Source organism: Hemiscyllium ocellatum, chromosome 28 (genome assembly GCF_020745735.1).
Source record: "Hemiscyllium ocellatum isolate sHemOce1 chromosome 28, sHemOce1.pat.X.cur, whole genome shotgun sequence".
Lineage (NCBI taxonomy): Eukaryota > Metazoa > Chordata > Chondrichthyes > Orectolobiformes > Hemiscylliidae > Hemiscyllium > Hemiscyllium ocellatum.
Genome location: NC_083428.1, coordinates 27196779 through 27218009, shown reverse-complemented (window position 1 = coordinate 27218009; position 21231 = coordinate 27196779). Strand labels below are relative to the sequence as shown.

General features: G+C 40.7%; 1 protein-coding gene across 1 annotated transcript in view; it reads right to left on the bottom strand.

Moving 5' to 3' along the window:
• LOC132828835 (A disintegrin and metalloproteinase with thrombospondin motifs 6-like) overlaps positions 1 to 21231 on the bottom strand; it is a 160290-nt gene that overhangs the window by 17352 nt on the left and 121707 nt on the right. Inside the window, exons 15-19 of the mRNA XM_060845994.1 lie at positions 18986 to 19088; positions 16715 to 16848; positions 15481 to 15604; positions 8010 to 8090; positions 731 to 894 (exon numbers count right to left, since the gene is read on the bottom strand). Coding sequence (XP_060701977.1) covers positions 731 to 894; positions 8010 to 8090; positions 15481 to 15604; positions 16715 to 16848; positions 18986 to 19088 — 606 coding nt within the window. The remainder of the gene's footprint in view (positions 1 to 730; positions 895 to 8009; positions 8091 to 15480; positions 15605 to 16714; positions 16849 to 18985; positions 19089 to 21231) is intronic.

Below are 21231 nucleotides of genomic sequence, written 5' to 3'. Positions count from 1 at the left end.
TGAGGTGCAGCATTTTGGCAAGGCATACCAGGGCAAGACTTATACAGTTAATGGTAGGGCCTTGGAAACTATTGCCAAAGAAAGAGACTTGGGGGTGAAGGTGCATAATTCCTTAAAAGCGGAGTAGACAAGGCTTTTGCACACCTGTCTTCACTGGTCAGTGCATTGAGTATAGGAATTAGGGCATCATGTTATGTTTGTACAGGACATTGGTGAGGCCACTTTTAGAATATTATGCTCAATTCTGGACTCCCTGCTATGAGAAAAACATTAAACATGAAAGGATTCAAAACAATTTAGAAGTATGTTGCCGGGCTTCGAAGGTTTGAGCTACAGGGAGAGGCTGAATAGGCTGTGGCTGTTTTCCCTGGAGCGTTGGCTGCTGAGGAGTGACTTTATAAAGATTTATAAAATCACAACGGGCATAGATGGGGGAATAGACAAGGTCTTTTCCTCAGGTTGGGGAGTCCAATTCCCTAACTTGCTAAATACACTGAGTACAACACCTATACTAATAGGTAGGATAACACAAATTTGTTTGGAAGTAAGATTCCTTAACAAAATATTATTAAATTGGCTGTACTTCTAAGCCTTCTCTCCATTTTGCCAAAATGAGGAAGAACCTGTGGCTAATTAACTTCATTTTTAACTAACTTCTCATGTATCCTTGAAACTTCACCTGCTTTAATTAAATTATTAGTATTCAAACATCAAAATAAATAATGATTACCATAAGGAAAAGACTTGCATTGGTAGGTCCCAATGCTTCCAGACACTCTGGCTCATCATCGGGCCTCTTATAGTGGAAAGCAGTTCCAGCAATATCAAACCGCTGTGGTGTATCTATGGACCAGCCACCATTAATAAAGTATTCTTCACCATCAGATTTCAGTGCTTAAAAAGGAAGTTTAATATTAATTAAGAAAGTTTCAATGATATTACTAGTATAAATTCTTTTCGTTCACCGGAAGTCGCTGATTTACAGTTCTAAGAAATAACAGTGGCTGAATATAACTTCATCATCTTCTACTCTGCCAATCTTACTAATTGGCCCCCCCCACCATGTCTCCTAAAGAGGGTACAATGTCGCTGATTACTTCACACATCCACTATATTCTTCCCCTCAACCTAGACAATAAATATGGACATGTTATTTAACCACAGGACAGTATTACAATTGAACTCGATTCTTCCATCATATTGCGTGTGTATTTTTACCCAGATGTAAAACAATTTGGTGTGGTTAATAATTTACACTTCCCTGCAGGGAGAAAGTGAGGACTCCAGATGTTGGAGATCAGAGTCGAGAGTGTATTGCTGGGAAAGCACAGCAGGTCAAGCAGCATCCAAGGAGCAGGAGAATCGACGTTTCAGGCAAAAGTCTTTCATCAGGAATGCAGGAGCAAACATGAGCAGAGAATAGACAATATATTAAATTTGTAAATGATATAAGGAAGAGCAAAATTAGTTTTATGATAATGTCAAAAGGCTTCCTGATGAAGTGCTTATACCCGAAAAGTCGATCCTCCTGCTCCCAGGATGCTGCCTGCCCTGTTGCGTTTTCCCAGCAACACACGCTTGAGTCTGACTTCCCTGAAAGGACCATACATTTCTAAAAGTTAGAAAAGAGAGTCATATTGCAATTGAAAGGTAAACTCTGTTTCTCTCTCCACAGATGCTGCCAGCATTCTCTGTGCTTTAACTTTTAATAGAAATCATCCATGGAATGTAAGTGCTGTTCCCTGGGCGAGCATTTATTGGCCATCTTTAATGGCTTGCTTGACCATTTCAGAAGGCGTTTATGAGCCAACTATATTCCTGTGGGACTGGAGTCACATCTAGGCCAGATTGGTAAGGATGGCAGATTTGCTTCCAAGAAGGACAGTTGTGAACCAGATGAGATTTTACGACAATGTTACATGGTCGCTATTAAGCTAGGTTTTAATTTGCCACCTGCGATGGGGACCCTTGTCACCAGTTCATTATCCTGAGTCTCTGGATAACAAGTTTAGTGACCGTTGCCACTACATCACTGCCTCCCTTGAAGTCTTAAATGATACAAATTTCAACACAGCTCTTCATTGACTCATTACAAAAGAATGGAAATCAGGGTGAAATACTTTGAAGATTTTATTAAGCAATTCCTTACTAATAACTAGTATTAATAATAAACTGTGAGAACTCCAACAATCTGCTGTTAACAAACAGGAGCAGAGTATAGACATAATTGATTAAACTTCTAAATTATATAAAGAGCAAAATTGGTTTTATGATAATGACAAAAGGATGGGCAGCATCATATTTGAGGGAAAATATATTTCCATCCTTTACTGCAACAACTCTTGCTATGTTCCATTTTAACTCATATTCCATAATGCCTTTCCCTGCCCAATATGTAATTATAGAATCAAAGCAAAACCAATATAAATTTGTACAAAGACATTTTGGAGGTAAAGTTGTACCATGCATTATGGTAAACAAACACACTATGTATGTACTCATGTGTAGAATCCAGGCCCAGAAATCACTGTTAGCAAAAAGAACATTTCAATAATTGAATTTCCTGCTAGTACCAGCAAAGCTGTATCTATCACCTAGTGAGCTGTGACTTTATACTTGATCTCTTCTGTCACAAAAAAGAACTGCTAATATGTGCAGTAATGCTCCTTGGCTATCATTTAAAAGCAAACATCAGGTACTTCCTCTTGTTCTTTCACAGGATGTGGGTATCTCTGGCTGCACCAGCATTTATTGCATATCTGAAGGTGGTGGTGGTGAGCTACTGTCATCCATGTGCTGTATGTTGACCTACAATGCCCTTATTGGAGGGAATTCCAGGATTTGACTCCGTGACACCGAAAGATCAGCAACATATTTCCAAGTCAGGATGGTGATTTACTTGGAAGGGAACTTACAAGTGCTGATGTTCCCATGTATTAACTGCTCTTGCTTTTGTAAGTGGAATTGGTCGTGGCTTTGGAAGGTGCTCTCTCAGGAGTCTTCGTGACTTTCTGCAGTACATCCTGTAGATGGTACATACTGCTGCTACTGAGTGGCAGAGGTAAAGTGAGGGGATGCTTGTGGATGTGGTGCCAATCAAATGGGCTGCTTTCTCCTGGATAGTTTCCAGGTTCTTGAGTTTTGTTGGAGCGGCACCCATTCAGGCAAATGTTGAATATTCCGTCACACTCCTGACTTGTGCCTTGTAGATAACACCACCCCATACAGCTCTCAAGGCAGCTTCAGTGGAAAATACCCTACTGCATACCACCCTCTGGGATCTAGCAAAGCAGGTCTAGAAACAGAGGCAGTGGTTTTTGTTAAGGTTAATTCTGTGCAGTTCCATATTACAGTGCACTGGGCGCTGAGACAAAATCCTGGAAAATCCTAAGAGTGCTGGGGGTATACCTTCACCACCAGAGACTGCAGCCATTCAAGAGGACAGCTCATCACTGCTTTCTTCAGGCAATTTGTGAGGCCAGTACACATTGGACGAACCAATAATATTCACATCTCACAAAGGAATAGACAAAAAACAACAAACTACAGGTGTCAGCCAGAGTTTGGGTCAGATATGTGGATGACACCTTTGTAATCATTAAAAACACAGAAATAGAGAACACACACCGGATCATCAACGCCACACTCACAGGAATCCGATTCACGAGAGAGAAAGAAAAGGACAACCAACTCCCATTCCTAGACGTGATGGTACAGAGAACACCTAATGGAGAATTCAGCACAAAGGTATACAGGAAAGCCACACACACAGACCAAGTCCTGAACTACGAAAGCAACCACCCCAACACACACAAAAGAAGTTGCATCAAGACACTGTTCAAAAGGGCCACAACACGCTGCAGTACACCAGAAATGCTAAAAGAGGAAGAAGAACACCTATACAATGTATTCGCCAAAAATGGATACCCGCGCAATTTCATCAACAGATGCCTAAGGGAAAGACAACGGAACGAGGACATGCCGCAAACCAAAGGACTAGCCACACTACCATACATCAGGAGCTTTTCTGAACTGACAGCCAGACTACTGCGACCACTAGGACTCATAACAGCACACAAACCAACAGCCACTCTCAGACAACAACTCACCAGAACGAAGGACCCGATACCCAGCATGAGCAAAACCAATGTAGTATACAAAATCCCATGCAAGGACTGCATAAAACACTGCATCGGACAAACAGGAAGACAACTAACGATCCGCATCCATGAACACTAACTAGCCACGAAACGACACGACCAGTTATCCTTCGTAGCCACACACGCAGGTGACAAGCAACATGAATTCGACTGGGACAACACTACTATTATAGGACAAGCCAAACAGAGAACAGCCAGGGAATTCCTAGAGGCATGGCACTCATCCACAGATTCAATCAATAAGCATATCGACCTGGACCCAATATACTGGCCACTGCAGCGGACAGCTGGAACTGACAACTGGAAGTCGCAGATTCAAACCACTACAAATGCCGGAGGAAAGATCACAGAAGCGCTTCACAGGAGGCTCCCAAGCACTGAGGATGTCACCTAGAAAGAGGACGAAACGTCTTCAACACAAATTCCCAGCTCGGCGAACAGAACCACAACAACGAGCACCCAAGCTACAAATCTTCTCCCAAACTTTGATCTTCATTGAATCCTTCCAATGTTCATTGTATGTTGTCTTTTTGATGCACAATATTCACATTTGTATTTGATGATCAGACAGAGCAGAGGATCAAAATCATACTAAAACAGAAAAAGTTATTGCACGATGTATCAGTGACCTCTGGAGGAGGAACAGTTGTTCTTCACACCCTTCTGCGTACCAATGCCCTTTTGCTTCTCATCAGCTGTCAGGGAAATTCTTCATTTAGAAACCAGATTAGGAACCATACATGAGCCAAAAATAGGCTGGTCAATTCTTGCTGAGGATTCGAAGAATCACATATGATCCATTAATGATTCAAAAGGTCTTCTTTGCTTCATATGGGCCCTGCACACCCCAGCTGGGTTCTGAGATTTGCTTTACTATTTGTGTTCTTTAAGAGGTTGCTCTGGGCAGATTGGGAAAAGAATGCCGCAAAGCAAAAACAGTGTGGACATGATACCATTACTGTAATTTGACAAAGAGGACGAAATAACAAAAGCTGACTATAATTTTCATGGACTATAGTAATCTTCAAAATAGAAGACCAAAATGGGCAGATGGTTTTTAAACAGCCAAATTATTGCTCATCCCCAAGAACAATTGTAAAGGTAGTGATGAGGTCCTTTCTTGAACTACTGCAGTGCATCTGGTATAGGCACATACAGGTACATAATGTTGTTGGAAGTGAGTTCCAGGATTTTGACCCAATGACAGTGAAGGAACAGCAATAACGCTCCAAGTTAGGATGGTGTGTGGCTTGGACAGGAACTTGCATGGTGGTGTTTCCTATCCATCTGCTGCCCTTGTCTCTCTAGGTGATAGAGATCGTGGATTTGGAAAGTGCTGTCAGAGTAGGTTTGGGCTGTATCTTGTAAGTGATATTTGCTTCAGCTACTTGACATCGATGGTGGAGGACTGAAATCCTAGGTTGGTGGATGGACTACGAACCAAGTAGCGAGAGGAAGAATGCCTCATCTTCTGCCTTGGCACACTCCAACCCCAGGGCTACAATGTCGACTTCACCAGTTTCCTCATTTCCCCTCTCCCCACTTTGTCCCAATTCCAACCTGCCGGCTCAGCACCATCTTCACGACCTGTCCTACCTGCCAATCTTCCTACCTGCTCCAACTATCCGCTCCACCCTCCTCTCTTACCTACCTTTACCCCACCTCCATCCACCTATTGCACTCTCAGCTACCCTCTCCCCAGCCCCACATCCTCCCATTTATCTCTCTGCCCTGGAGGCTCCCTCCCTCATTCCTGATGAAGGGCTTTTGCCCATGATGTCAATTTTCCTGCTCCTTGGATGCTGCCTGACCTGTTGTGCTTTTCCAGCAACACTCTAATCTTGACTATTAATCAAGTGCACTTGTTGCGCTGCATGGCGTTAAGCTTCTTAAATATTGTTGGATCTGCATTCATTCAAACAAAAGGAGACTGTCCCATCACACTCCTAACATGTGCCTTGTAGATTAGGGACAAGCTTAGCGAGCCAGAAGGTAAGTTATTTGTCTTAATGTTCTCAGCTTATGATCTCCTTTTGCAGCCACAGTATTTATTTGATTAGTCCAGTTCAGGTTCTGGTCAATGATAGCTCACAGGATGTTGATAAAGGGAAATTCAGCAGCAGTAATGCTCTTGAGTTTCATGAGGAGATAGTTATGTTCCCTTTTGTTGTACATAGTCATTGCCTGCCACTTAAGTGGCAATTAAAGTTTGTGCCACACTTGTCAATTGCTGAATGTTGTTCAAGGTTTTCTGCATAGGACGATGATTTTTTTCAGTATCTGAGAAATCACAATTGGTGCTAAACATCATGTAATCATCAGTGAACATCACTACTGACCTCATGTTGGAGGTGAAGCAACTAAAGGTATTTCAGCCTAGGGCACTAACCCTATCAAACTCCTATCAACGTCTGCAGGGAAACTGAGGACTGGCATTAACAAGGATGTGGAATTTATAGGAAGGAAAGACAGGAGGAGAAGTCTTTTTTCAGACAGGGTCTTCTCTGGCTTTTCCAGAATTGGGACTGGTAATTACTATCAGAGATCATAGTTAAGTGTCTTCCTGCACAATAGTGTAATAAACATTTGATTGATCCTTTCCAAATCTGTAATGTATCACCATTTTTTGTTTGTTCACCTGGAAGGTGAATTGTGGACAGTTTATTGGCTTAGTATTCCAGGACCATTTGTCACTATTTCACCTCAGTTTCAGTTCTTGTAGACTGGTGGTGTCTAGAAATGAGGTCCCCAAGGACACTACAGTGGGCTAAGGATCTGGACATCTGAAAGAACCTGAGAGCAAGGGAAATAAAGCCAGAAGATGGTGTTCAATTTTTTTCTTTTCTTTAGCATGTGCAATGGGATATGGAAGAGATGCCCAACTCAGTTAGCTGGCAGAAAGACACATGAATGAGTAAGGTCAAGAGTAGAAGATTCAGGAACCAAAGGGATTGCGAAGTATGGTTAGAGAGAGAAAGGAAGACAAGGACAGACACTGAAAGTGAAACACAGCAACCCTGGCCTGGCAACAACTGAAGGGTGAATTGTGGGTGAAAACATAAGAAGTAACATCAGATGAATAGACAACACTGAGATGCAGACTGAGAGAGGTAATGAAGACAGCCACGGAAGAAAGGTGACAATGCCAACTGCCCTACCACTAAGGCTACGGTAACAACAAATAAGCAAATAGTATTTTTTTCAGTAGCACTAGCCTTATTTTTGCAACTCTAAGCTACTGATTGCCATTTCTGCTTGTAGCCAGGTAGACTCCCAAGCTGGCAGCCAGGCCATATTTACTCAGTTTCTGGTCTATAGCCTGTAAAAGGAGATACACTTTTAGTGGGGGATGTGACTAAGCTCTCTGAAAACACACCCCATCAAATTCATGTACAGATCTACTGAACAGGCTGAGCGTATTCCGTCTATTTAGTATCTGAACAGGTCAGGAAGGGGTTGCAGAGGGCAATAGATTTGCCCAACTTCCACTCTGTGATTAAAGTGCAATTATATAATGTTCTCAACACCTCTTTACAACATATTGTATGATTGAATGTCAAACAATGCAAATAATGTTCAAGTTATAAAAAGTAGTTACAAAAACAGTTTAAATCAGAGGGCAGTTTAATGTGTTGACAACTCATTTAGGTTTCCAGAACTCATGAAAAAAAGTTTCAATTTAATCGGTTTTCAAAGGGCCAACATCTTGGTGGTATTACGGATCTCACTTTTCTGTTTCTGTGATAATCAATCACTATTTTTTCAGATAAATATGGATGATTATGTAATGGTGGGTTGGGAGCTGCAGATGCATAACAGCTATAATTTTGTACAATGATCACAACTTACCAAGGTAATTATGGGATACATTAAGTTCTTTAATTTCAATGTGTACTGAGCCTCTTGGGATCTCGATAACTTCTACATAACCTGAAAAAAAACATATTAATTTGATTATAGAACATATTTTAAACAGTTATTTGCACTGAAATAAATCATTCAAGCAACCTCATTCTTTATGTAAAACAGTTATTAAACATACATAGATTAAGTTAACTATATCTACAGGCTGTTCTGCTATAACACACATTTTGTTAACGCAAATCTACTATAATACAATTAACAAATTGGTGACACTGTTTCTAAAGTGCGAGCCTTTAAAGTGTGTATTGGTTAGAACACAATTCTGGCCCCACTAATTAAAATGATGCTGCTATTATGCCATTTTCTTAGAACGTGAGAATGCACCTACCACGCTATCGCCGAACTGACTGTATCCAGATTCAAATATAGCTATTCCATTTAGGATATGCCAATGATTATCTTATGAAAATGATTTCTTTGTTTTTAGTTCATTCTTAGCAGTTTACTGTCCAATAGAGGGAGAAAGTGAAGACTGCAAATGCTGAAGATCAGAGCCAAAAAGTGTGTTGCTGGAAAAGCACAGCCAGTCAGGTAGCATCCGAGGAGCAGGATGTTTTGAGCATAAGCTCATCATCGTCAGACTCTACTCTTCAACAGAGCTTGTTTCACATTAACACTGCTGTTACAATGTATAGACATCATTTCATTGAGCTTAACCTGATAGATAATGAATGCCACCTCAGGTGTATACCCACACACAGAAGACGACACAGCTTTCATGTAAAATGATGTGCATTCACATTTAACTTTTACAGAGAGAGGAAAATAAATGGAAGCAGATTTAAAAAGAAACACGTGCATTATCAGGAAGTGAACATATGTGACAAGATTACATTATTTATAGCTGATACAAAACGCTACTAGCTTTGAAGCTAGAACTAAGTAGCCCCAAGATCTCTTACAAACTGTCACTAACATCACCGCGATACTGCAATTTAATTTTCAGATGAAAGTAAAGGGTACTTTTCGCTCATATACTTTGCGCATATCTTTTCACATATTTATGGTTGTTCCTTAGCCTGCTTGGATGCAATCACTTTCTCCTTTCATAGCAGGTAAAACACAGAGATAAAGTGCAGAGCTGCACCATGTAACACTCTCTGCTGACAGCATTTGTTGCCTGTTTTTAGAGGTGAAGGCTGCTCACACCCCTTTAAAAATAACTCACTCAGGCGGTGGACCACCAAACTATTGCTTCTTGAAACAACTTGAGAAGGCAAGTGCTCCAAGTTACGTGCATTGCTCCCAAGGAGGTCAGTGAGACAATTTGTTTCAATATGGAAACACTGGTAAGAGAGATTAAATAGGACGGCAGCCACATTTTCTCCCCATATGCTAATAGTAATGAATGCTTCTTCCTTCTTCAGGCACGGGTCTTGCAGAACAAAGCTGCTATTACCAGAAAGCAGCAGTAAGCGTACCCCTCATCCCCACAATCAAATATGGTATATTCAGTACCCTGCAGGCACCAGCATGGGAACATCTGCTTAGGGAGATCCAGACTCTGGGGACATCTGCTTAGGGAGATCCAGATCATGGGAACATCAGCTTAGGGAGATCCAGACCATGGGAACATCAGCTTAGGGAGATCCAGACCTTGAGACATCTGCTTAGGGAGAACCAGACCATTAGAACATCTGCTTAGGGAGATTCAGATCATGGGAACATCTGCTTAGGGAGATCCAGACTATGGGGACATCTGCTTAGGGAGATCCAGACTATGGGAACATCAGCTTAGGGAGATCCACGCAAGTGAAATGAGGAAGTAACAACTAGTGAAGCATTAAACATCAATGAGGAAGATCATGTGAAGCTGGCAACAAACAGGCAACAATATTAAGAATGGAGAATCTGGAATAATTGAGGAGATGATGTAAAACTCAGATTTATGGTTTACCAGGACTGCGTTAATTAAGCAGAAACTAATATCCTCTTAATGGTTTAAGCAACTTCAAAGCTCCATGCTTAACAGTGCAGAGATGTAATATTAGGACTTTGATAACTGGTTAGGAATGTTGAATTATTTGAAAACTGCTGAGTATAACAGCAACTCCTTTTACCATCTCTCCTGCACTCGTCCCCACAGACAGGCCTAGAGCAGATGCAGTTTTGTTTGCGGTGGTTTTGGACTCCAATTTACAGGAAGCTTCTATTTTTGATTGACACAGTAGATCAAAACATCCTTGGTGACAGGGTTCATGGTTTTTAACATGGCCACAAGTTTGGCCTCAATTGTAATCAGATGTTGAGGCATGGCAGAAAGACAGAGATAAAATCTTCACTGCTTAGTATGGTGACTGATCTGCCCCAGTAGATGACTGTAGAAGAGACAACTAGGAGACAGAAACAGCATGAAAGTATAGAAACTAATGTGCATACAGGTGGAACATACGATGCACAAAGATGGAACATCCCAAGGCATTTCAGAAAGTTTCCACTGAGGGGCAGTAGTGTGCAGGGAATGTACAACTGAGCAGTATTGGTATTCAGGCTTGACAATGACCAAATATTCAGGTCAAACTTCTGTCACAAGGACTTACAGCTGGAGCAGGGAAATAGACAAGCTTCATCTTATTTGGAATAATTAATTCATTTGATGGCAACAGTTGATTTCTACAAATGTTGAGCTTGGTGAAAATATATAGAGATACTTGTAAAAGCAGGAGGGAGTTGGTGCAGCAGTGTGGTTCGATGTAACTATGTACAAACATAGAAATTGCCGGAAAAGCTCAGCGAGTCTGGCAGTATCTGTGGAGAGAGAAACAGGCACTCTGATTTTCGCCAGCAATTTCTGTTTTTGTTTGTTGCAGATCTCCATCTTCCACAGATCTTTGTTTTATCTCAATCTGTTCATATGGGTGTCTGCATGCTTAGTTCTTTCTCTTCCATTAGCTTGCTGCCTTGGGTTTCCTCCTTTCAACAGCAAAAATAATGCAACACATAGAATAGACAATAGACAATAGTAGGCCATTCTGCCCTTCGAGCCTGCACCACCATTCATTATGATCATGGCTGATCATCCTTAAATCAGTAATGGGCGGCACGGTGGCACAGTGGTTAGCACCGCTGCCTCACAGCACCAGAGACTGGAGTTCAAATCCCGCCTCAGGTGAATGTCTGTGTGGAGTTTGCACGTTCTCCCTGTGTCTGCGTGGGTTTCCTCTGGGTGCTCTGGTTTCCTCCCACTGTCACAAAGATGTACGGGTCAGGTGAATTGGCCTGTAGTGTTAGGTAAGGGGTATGGGTGGGTTGTGCTTTGGCGGGTCGGTGTGAACTTGTTGGGCCGAAGGGCCTGTTTCCACACTGTAAGTAATTTAATCTAACCTCAAGTATCCTGTTCCTGCCTTATCTCCATAACCCTTGATTCCACTATCCTTGGGAGCTCTATCCAACTCTTTCTGAAATGAATCCAGAGACAGGGCCTCCACTGCCCTCTGGGGCAGAGCATTCCACACAGCCACCACTCTCTGGGTGAAGAAGTTTCTCCTCATCTCTGTCCTAAATGGTTTACCCCGTATTTTTAAGCTGTTTCCTCTGGTTCGGCACTCACCCATCGGCAGAAACATGTTTCCTGCCTCCAGAGTGTCCAATTCTTTAATAATCTTATATGTCTCAATCAGATCTCCTCTCAGTCTTCTAAACTCAAGGGTATACAAGCCCAGTCGCTCCAGTCTTTCAGTGTAAGGTAGTGAACCTACGCTGCACTCTCTCAATAGCCAGAATGTCTTTCCTCAAATTTGGAGACCAGAACTGCACACAATACTCCAGGTGTGGTCTCACCAGACCCTGTACAGCTGCAGAAGAACCGCTTTGCTTCTATACTCAATCCCTCTTGTTATGAAGGCCAGCATGCTATTAGCCTTGTTCACTACCTGCTGTACCTACATGCTTGCCTTCATTGACTGGTATGCAAGAACACCCAGATCTCTTTGTACTGCCCCTTTACCTAAATTGATTCCATTTAGGTAGTAATCTGCATTCCTGTTCTTGTCACCAAAGTGGATAACCATACATTTATCCACATTAAACTGCATCTACCATGCATCTACCCACTCACCTAACTTGTTCAGGTCACCCTGTAATCTCCTAACATCCTCCTCACATTTCACCCTGCCACCCAGTTTAGTATCATCAGCAAATTTGCTAATGTTATTACTCATACCATCTTCTATATCGTTAACATATATTGTAAAAAACTGCGGTCCCAGCACTGATCCCTACGGTACCCCACTGGTCACTGCCTGCCATTCTGAAGTGGAGCCGTTTATCACTACTCTTTGTTTCCTGTCAGACAACCAACTTCCAATCCAAGTGAGTACTTTGCCCCCAATACCATGCACCCTAATTTTGCTCACTAACCTCCTGTGTGGGACTTTATCAAAAGCTTTCTGAAAGTCCAGGTACACTACATCTACTGGATCTCCTTCGTCCATCTTCAGAGTTACATCCTCAAAAAATTCCAGAAGATTAGTCAAGCATGATTTCCCCTTCATAAATCCATGCTGACTCTGACCTATCCTGTTACTATTATCCAGATGTGTCGTAATTTCATCCTTTATAATAGACTCCAGCATCTTTCCAACCACTGAGATCAGACTAACTGGTCTATAATTTCCTCTTTATCTCTCCCACCTTTCTTAAAAAGTGGTACAACATTATCCACCCTCCAATATGCAGGAACTGATCCCGAATTGATCGAACTCTGGAAAATAATCACCAACGCATCCACGATTTTTCGAGCCACCTCCTTCAGAACCCTGGGATGTAGACCATCAGGCCCCGGGGACTTATCAATCTTTAGACCTAACAGTCTCTCCAACACCAATTCCTGGCAAATATAAATTCCCTTAAATTCAGGTCCTTCAACCAATTTACCTCAGGGAGATTGCTTGTGTCTTCCCCAGTGAACACAGATCTGAAGTACCAATTCAATTCTTCTGCCATTTCTTTGTTCCCCGTAATATAATATATTCCCCTGTTTCTGTCTTCAAGGGCCCAATTTTAGTCTTAACCATTTCTTTGCCTTTCACATACCTAAAAAAGCTTTTACTATCCTCCTTTGTATTTTTTGCCAGTTTACCTTGGTACCTCATTTTTTCTCTGCGTATTTCCTTCGTAGTAGTCCTCTGTTGCTCTTTAAAAGCTTCCCAGTCCTCCGTTTTCCCACTTATCTTTGCTATGTTATACTTTTTCTCTTTTAACTTTATATGTTCCTTAACTTCCCTCGTCAGCCACGGCCACCCATGCCTCCTCCTAGGATCTTTGTTCCTTTTTGGAATGAACTGATCCTGCATCTTCTGCATTATACCCAGAAATATCTGCCATTATTCCTCCACTGTCATCCCTGCTAAGGTATTGCACCATTGAACTTTGGCCAGCTCCTCCCTCATAGCTCCATAGTTCCCTTTATTCAACAGAAATATTGTCACTTCCAATCGTACCCTCTCCCTCTCAAATTGCAGACTGAAGCTTGTTGTATAGATGAATTTGTATATCTTCCTGGGAGATGTACAGCAGAACTGCACCTAATATGTGCAGCAAGTGGAAAACAGTACTTACACTTTCCATCAGAATTCTGGTAGCGTAGGGGTTTCACTGAGTGTATACTCCATTCTATAACATAGGTTATTTGCTGAAAGTACCAGCCTGTAGCTCTGTTGTGTGCTGAGCTATCAATCAAGTTTACCTGCTCCTTTCAATTGTGATGGCATTGCACCTTGCCATAGAGAAACATCCTCTGGCTGTTGCCTCAGTGTTTTGTAGTCCACTTAACACTTTTTTTTCGAGCAATTTAGACAATTAGACAGATGGTGGAATGGTTTCCTGGAGATTTGTTTTTTTAACAGGCTTGCTGTTAGACACCCATTGAAGTGACTTGCATTACCATGTGAGGACCCCCCCAGGCAAAAATGGGCAGGGTTTGCTTGCAGATTCCTCTGGTAGGGGACACATTTCTTTTAGCTTGGATCAAGTTGATCAAACTGAATTGTGGATCAAGTGGAAGCTGAAGTAGGCAAATAGTTAGGGAAGAGTCACACTCAATTTAGTGCTTGTTCAGGTGTGAATATCTTGAAACAAAGGTGGTGAATATTCTAGTCACCTGTGCATTACATGAAGCAAGCTGTCCCCTGCTTGGAGGTTGAGTACGCAAAATATGCTCCAGGATGTTCATTGCCTTGTTCTTTCCAGTATTCCTGTCTAAGAAGGTAGGAGACATTGGATGGCTCAGAATATTTGAGGCCACAGTTTCTGCAATATTCACCTGAGGATTGAGCCTGAGTTTCAGCTCTGTGCAGTTTGTAACATTTTCAGCAAGCAATTCTCAATTTGCACTTTAGATTTAGATTTTGGATTTTCATTCATCGTAGTAAATCTTTCGACACATCTGTGCTTTTTAAGTTAACATCTTGTCATGCCAAAGCATGGTTAAAAACCCAGTAGAGGCATATTTTCTCAATAATTACTGTTTGAGCCTGTTTGTTAAAAGTTTAACAACAACTCTGTGCCAAAAGTGTGAATTATTAGGTTTTTTTAAAACGCAATATTATTGATCCAGATAATCTTTGACATAATTATCTTGTGTGCATCATTCACTCAATTCCAATTAAAATATCATTGAATACAGGATACATTAATGGATTACAGATGTATTATCCAATATCAGATTTAAAATCCAGCTGGGTTTTACAATCATAAAAGGGACCACAAAAGACATTTTGCACTAACTTGCTTTTAGAATTGTTTGGTGGAATAACAATTACACGTACATGAACAATGAGGAGGTCTTACAGATCTGTTTCTCTGATGTCAATTGGAAAAGATAGGGCAAGGAAGATAAAAAAAAATTATAAAGGCAATTTTATAACCGTCATATTTGTAATTTAAAAAAAAACTAAGGTAAAATGAAAGCATAAAGATAGCCACATGGTCAGTGTTGAATTCTGTCTGACAACCAGCTTTGTAACTTGAGTTTTAACTGTTAAAGGGGGCCTAAATAGTTTTATTGATAAGATGTCAGACAGTCACACTTGTAAACAATGTAAAGGGAAGCTGTAGACATCCGGCTTGGAAATTGGAAAGTATTATGAATGATACATTTTGTAAGGACTAATCTTTAATTTGTTTAATTTCAAGATAGAGTTAAGGATTTCAAAGATCATTGATCAGCATTTATACCTGGACAAGCCATTAAAGGCCACTGCATCACTCAGTTACAAGGTTTTCCTGACATATCCCCGCACCTCCCGACAGGTCAGTGTGCTGCAATCTGGAATGGAGAGGGAGAGGAGCAGAGAGAGAGCAAGAGAACAAGGAAAGATAGAAGCAGCTAGTCTTGCACCTTAAACCAGACTTTCTGTAGGCACTAAGTACAAGATTACCATCAGATTTGTCTTACCTCCCTGAGGACTGGAGCCATTAAAAATTCCGTCAATGGTTTCACAAGTGCTCCCATCACCACCACAGACTCGACAGCGATCCTCCTTCACATCTGAACCCAAAGTATGATCACAGCCCACATGCTACAAGGGAAATAAAAGCAAAATACTAAGTTGTTTTCTTAAGACTACAGTTTTATACAATATCAGTTGGATGTCTTAAATTAATCTTTCAGAATTTTTGATGCAATGCCTCTTTTAGGCATTCAAGCTCTTCAACTCCCCTATTAGAGTACAAATAAATTTACCTCTGATTTTCTGCAAAAAAGACTTCTAATATTTGCCCACACAAATTCAAAGAAAAACTGTGAATCAATCTGAACCAATCACAGCATTTCTGTATCTACACTGCATATACCACATCTTGATTTGGAGATGCTGGTGTTGGACTGGTGTATACAAAATTAAAAATCACACAACACCAGGTTATAGTCCAGCAGGTTTAATTGGAAGCACACTAGCTTTCGGAGCGACGCTCCTTCATCAGGTGGTTGATGAAGGAACAGCGCTCCGAAAGCTAGTGTGCTTCCAATTAAACCTGTTGGACTATAACCTGGTGTTGTGTGATTTTTAACTTTATATTATGTCTGTTACATATAAAAATGCAGTTAAGGTCCCCTTTCACAATATGAACTAATGTTGTTTGGAATTGTGGCAAAGAGTGAATGAAAGCTTTCCCACTACTTCCCAACTGCTTATCGCACCTCTTAGCCCTACTTCCCATAACCTCTAAGGGGAAGCTGACAGTAAGCAAAGGGAGAGGGCCCCAAATTGTTGTTATCTTTCTCTCCCTGGGGCCAAAAACATATTTGGTTTTAGTTGGCTTCTAAAACCTCTTTGCCTCTTGTGAAAAACCTTTATTTGTATCTAAGTTTCAATTGAAAACTTTGGCATAAAAATTAATGAAGATAAGAGGCAGAGAAGACATACTAGAAACATTTGAGTACTTTTCCTCTAAAACTCATTTCCCTTACATCATAATTGGTTGAAAAAAAGTGTACAGATGCAAGGCATTTTAATTTCTATTTAAGTTGTTGATAACTTGTTCAAATTCACAAAATTAAATGCTCCATAGAAATTTGATATTTAGTGAGTTTGCCATTAAAATAAACAAATGACTTTAGACTTGGTTGCACATCTGATTACTTGTTTGGCATGTGACTGAGAAACAGGCAAGAAGGGATCGAATCATACCTTACATTCTCCATTGACACAGATATCAAGTGAGTCCATACGACACAAGGTACCATCCACTACAGCTGAAGCACGTTCAGTATAGAAATTGAAGCCCATAGCTAGACAGTTCAAAGCACAGGGTTTCACACCACCTGTATTTAAAACAAGAAATTAGACCGACTTTCTATGTAGGAGGAGAAAAAGAAATTAGGATGACAAAATGCTTTATGAAATGTACAGGGATTTTTTAAGTATAGTTCTAAAGTGATAATTCTGAGGTTCAGAGTTCAAATTCCACTAGTTAGATTGAGAATTGGAATTGGGTTTATAATATGGCCATGAAGCATTTGGCTCATTGTAAAAACATGTGAGGGGAGGTGACCTAATGGTATTATCACTGGCCTGTTAATGCAGAGACAAGATTAGAGTGGTGCTAGAAAAACACAGCAGGTCAGGCAATATCCGAGGAGCAGGAAAATTGACATTTCAGCAGGAGCCCTTCATCTGGAAAGTTAATGCAGAGACCCAGGCATTGTTCTGGGGACTGGCGTTCAAACTCTCCTAAGACAGATGGTGGAATTTGAAATCAATAAAAATATGGAATTAAGAGTCTAATGATAACCTCTTGAGGAAAGAGTCTAATCTGGAACTAAGAGTCTAATGTTGACTGTTGGGGAAAAGAAACAATCTGCTTCACTAATTTCCTTTAAGGAATGAAACCACCACCCTTAACTGGTCTGGCCTACATGTAACTCCAGATCCACAGTAATGTGGTTGACTATTAACTGCCCTGTGGGCAATCAGGGGTGGGTAATGATGTAATCAGGCAGGCACGCCCTTATTCCATGAATGCATAATAAAAAAACCCAACTGGTTCTCAAATGTTATTTTGGGAGTTGAAACTTGACCATTCTGGACTTCAGTCCAACAGCAACATGGCTGACTTTTAACCCTCCTCTTAAAACACATAGAAAGCCTCAATGAAGCAGTGAAGTATATTTGCTAAGACTGTGCAGGTCTTGCACATTGATAGCAATGCAGTGCTAATGTATTCATTTGACATTGCTAGCCTATTCACCAATGTGCAGACATGTGCACTGCAGAATGATATCACAACAATCTCAACTTGCTACCGCTGTGTTAATTAGTACTCAGCAACTCAGCAGCTGAAGTCAGTTTGAACAACAGCAAGTGTGCCCAAATAGATGGTGTGGCATGGGATCCCTACTAGGCCCGGCTCTCACTAACATGTTTGTTGCATTCCATGCAAAACTAGTTTTTGATGGAATGACACCTAACGTCCTACCTCTTGCTACCTCCAGTGTAGATGATATGTTGCTATATTTGAATTTACTTATGCATGTACACATTTTCCTACAATGAATAACTACCCGGTGCTCAAATACAACTTTGAAATTAAGCAGTCAAATGAGCTCCCCTTCTTAAGTGCCCTTAAAGAATATTCGCCAGAGTTCTTACTATTGTCTACTGCAAGTCTCCATCCATTGATTAATATACATGCTGGGATTCTTTTAGTTTCACCTGCTGTAAGACTGGCCTTATCAGCCAACTTGTACTCTGGGGCAAAGTCATTTGTCCACCATATAAGCTTGATGCTGAAATTGGTACACAACCTGCAGGATATAGGCTATCATGAGTTCATTTTCCCATTTGTATCATGCAAACTCATGAACTGGCCTAAGACCCCTGAAAAGTGTCCCGTCTACTTCAGAAGGGTTTAATTCTCTTGTTCCATAAACTGTCTGAACACGTTGATTGACCATATATAAAAAGGTTGTTTTCCCTTTACAATGGTAGTTCTTATGAATAACCTGATTAATACAAGACAAAAAACTTTGACTAGATGCGTACATTTTTAGAATTCTGCTCCAGTGGCTGAGACGTTGATTTTGGGACTGGCCCATCCCAACAATGCCCTCTCTCCTCTATATGTGTTTGGAGGAGAAAGAGGGGGAAGAAGAAGAATTGAGGAAGACAGGCTGCAGAAGTGAAAGATGGCAACTACAAAAACAACAAGCCTCCAATGTCTGTCAACACAGATGATCCTATTTCAACTTTTTAAGAGCCTAACCTGCATGAGCACGTGCTTGGATCCTGTATAAGCAAGTTTCATTAAATCTATTATCTAGATTAAACAACACCACCACTAACATAGTCAATGAATAACTTGAACATTCCTTCACAAGCCCCTTTCAGACAATATTAAGTGTATCACTGCATTAAGTAGGTAATGAATATGATGTTTTTACACTATGAGGTTCATCTTACCCCCGTGGTATGGTTTCCAGTCATAATATTTCCCACGAAATGCGATTTTATTAAACTCTGCACACTGCTTTTCTCGGAAGTCCTGAGACCCTGGTGGACAGTCCTACATAAAGCAGGGAAAAGAAACATTGTCAAAATGCAACATTCAAAAAACAAAGAGAAAATCAAGTTAAATTAGAACACTTCCTTTATCATTTTAAAATTCAATTACTCTCACTTTATGGAAAATAAGATGGAACATCTTTGCTGAGTATTTACTATTGGAAATCACTTGCAGATTGACTAATATGCGACATTGGGCGTACAACACTTGCCAAAGTTTGATGCGCTGTGACAGACTCGGTAGTTGGGAAATTTTCACACAAGACAGTCTACTGTCCAAGGTTTTGGAACATATAATTATATATATTGTATATATTTTGTTGATGCAAAGTTTCCTCAAATTAAATGGAGCATTTTACTTTGGAAATAGATATATCTTAAGAAGGGAACTGTCAAAGAGTCTCCCACAGCTAAATTCTGACATTTTAAAATGATGCCACAGGCAGTAAAATAAGCTGAAAACTGAACTGACAGCCATACAGCTGACATCTACTAGTCATCCTGAGTTGTCAGGTCAGGTTAAACTGAGGTTTATTGTAGAGGCCACTGACTTTGTGCAATAGCCTAAAACATGTGTTACTGAATCAACAGCATGTGCTATGTTTCTTCTCATTTTTATTTCAATTCAAATCAATGGAAAAATTGTGGAGAGATGTAAATTGGGCTGGAGATGCAGCATTATATGTTCCATACTGATGAAAAGTCATAATTTATTTAACTTTTGTTACTAGAGAAACATAATGTTTTTAGTTAAAATATCCTTTTAAAGATAAATCATTGATGACTTGATTACATGAATGAGTAGTAGCTTGCTTGTATTAATGAACTAGGGCAGAACAAAGCTTTTTAATATCTTGTTGTAACAAATGATCTATTGACTTTGCTTTCTTACAATTTTTAAAAAAGTGATTCATTCATGGGATGTGCCCGTGGCTGGCTAGGCCTGGTTGTGAGTTGGAAGAGTTGGTAGTGAATTGCCTTCTTTATCTCCTGAGGTTCTTGGAGTTCTAGGACCATCCACAGCGCTATTAGGAAGAGCACTCTAGATTTCAACAGTGACAGTGAAGGAACGGTGATGTAGTCCAATGCCTGGAGGTGGTGGTCCTATGTAGCTGCTGTCCTTGTCCTTCTGGGTGGTAGAGGCCATGGATTTGGAAGGTATTGTCAAAGCAGTCTCTTCAGTTTTTACAGTGCATTTTGTAGATAGTACACACTATTGCCACTGTGAAGAAAATGAGTATTGACGTTGCTGGATAGGGTGCCAATAAAGTAGGATATCTTGATGGTGTCAAGCTTTTTGCATATTTTTGCTATGCTGATCCAGGTGAGTGGAGAGTATACCATCACACTCTTGACTTGTACCTTTGAAGATGGTAGTAGGCTTTGGGAAGTTAGGAAACGAGTTACTCGCCACAGAATTACTAGCCTCTGATCTACTCTTGGAGCCAAAATATTTTAAAAGCTGGTGCAGTTTAGTTTCTGGTTAATAGTAACTGCCAGGATGTTGATAGAAGTTCACTCACAGATGGTAGTGCCATTGAATATCAAGGAGAAATGGTTAGATTCATGCTGGTTAGGGATGATCTTCTTTGACCTTGGCTTGGCACTTCTGTGGCACAATGTAACCTGCCACTTATCAGCCCAAGTCTGGATGTTAGCTAGGTCTCGGTCCATGGTATATGGCCATGGACTGCATCAGTATCTGAGGAATCATTAATGGTTCTGACAATTGTGCTTCCCCACGTCTGATCTTAGGAATGTGGGAATGTCATTGATGAAACAGCTGAGGACGGTCAAACCTAGGACACTATCCTGAGGAACTCCTGCAGAGATGTCCTTGAATTGAGGTGACTGATCTTCAACAATCACAACTATCTTCCATTGTACCAGATATGACTCTAACCAGTGAAGAGTTTTCCCTCTGATTCCCATTGAAACCAGTTTTGATAAACCTCCTAGGAGCCAACCTCAGCCAAATCCTGCCTTGCCATCAAAAGCCTTTACTCGACATTGCCACCTTGAGTTCGGTTTGTTTGTCCATGTTAGGACTATGGTTGTACTGACATCAGGTGGAACATGAATTGAGTATCTTTCGACGTATGACTAGGAGACTCTATCAATGAATTTTTCTGCCACTTTGCTAA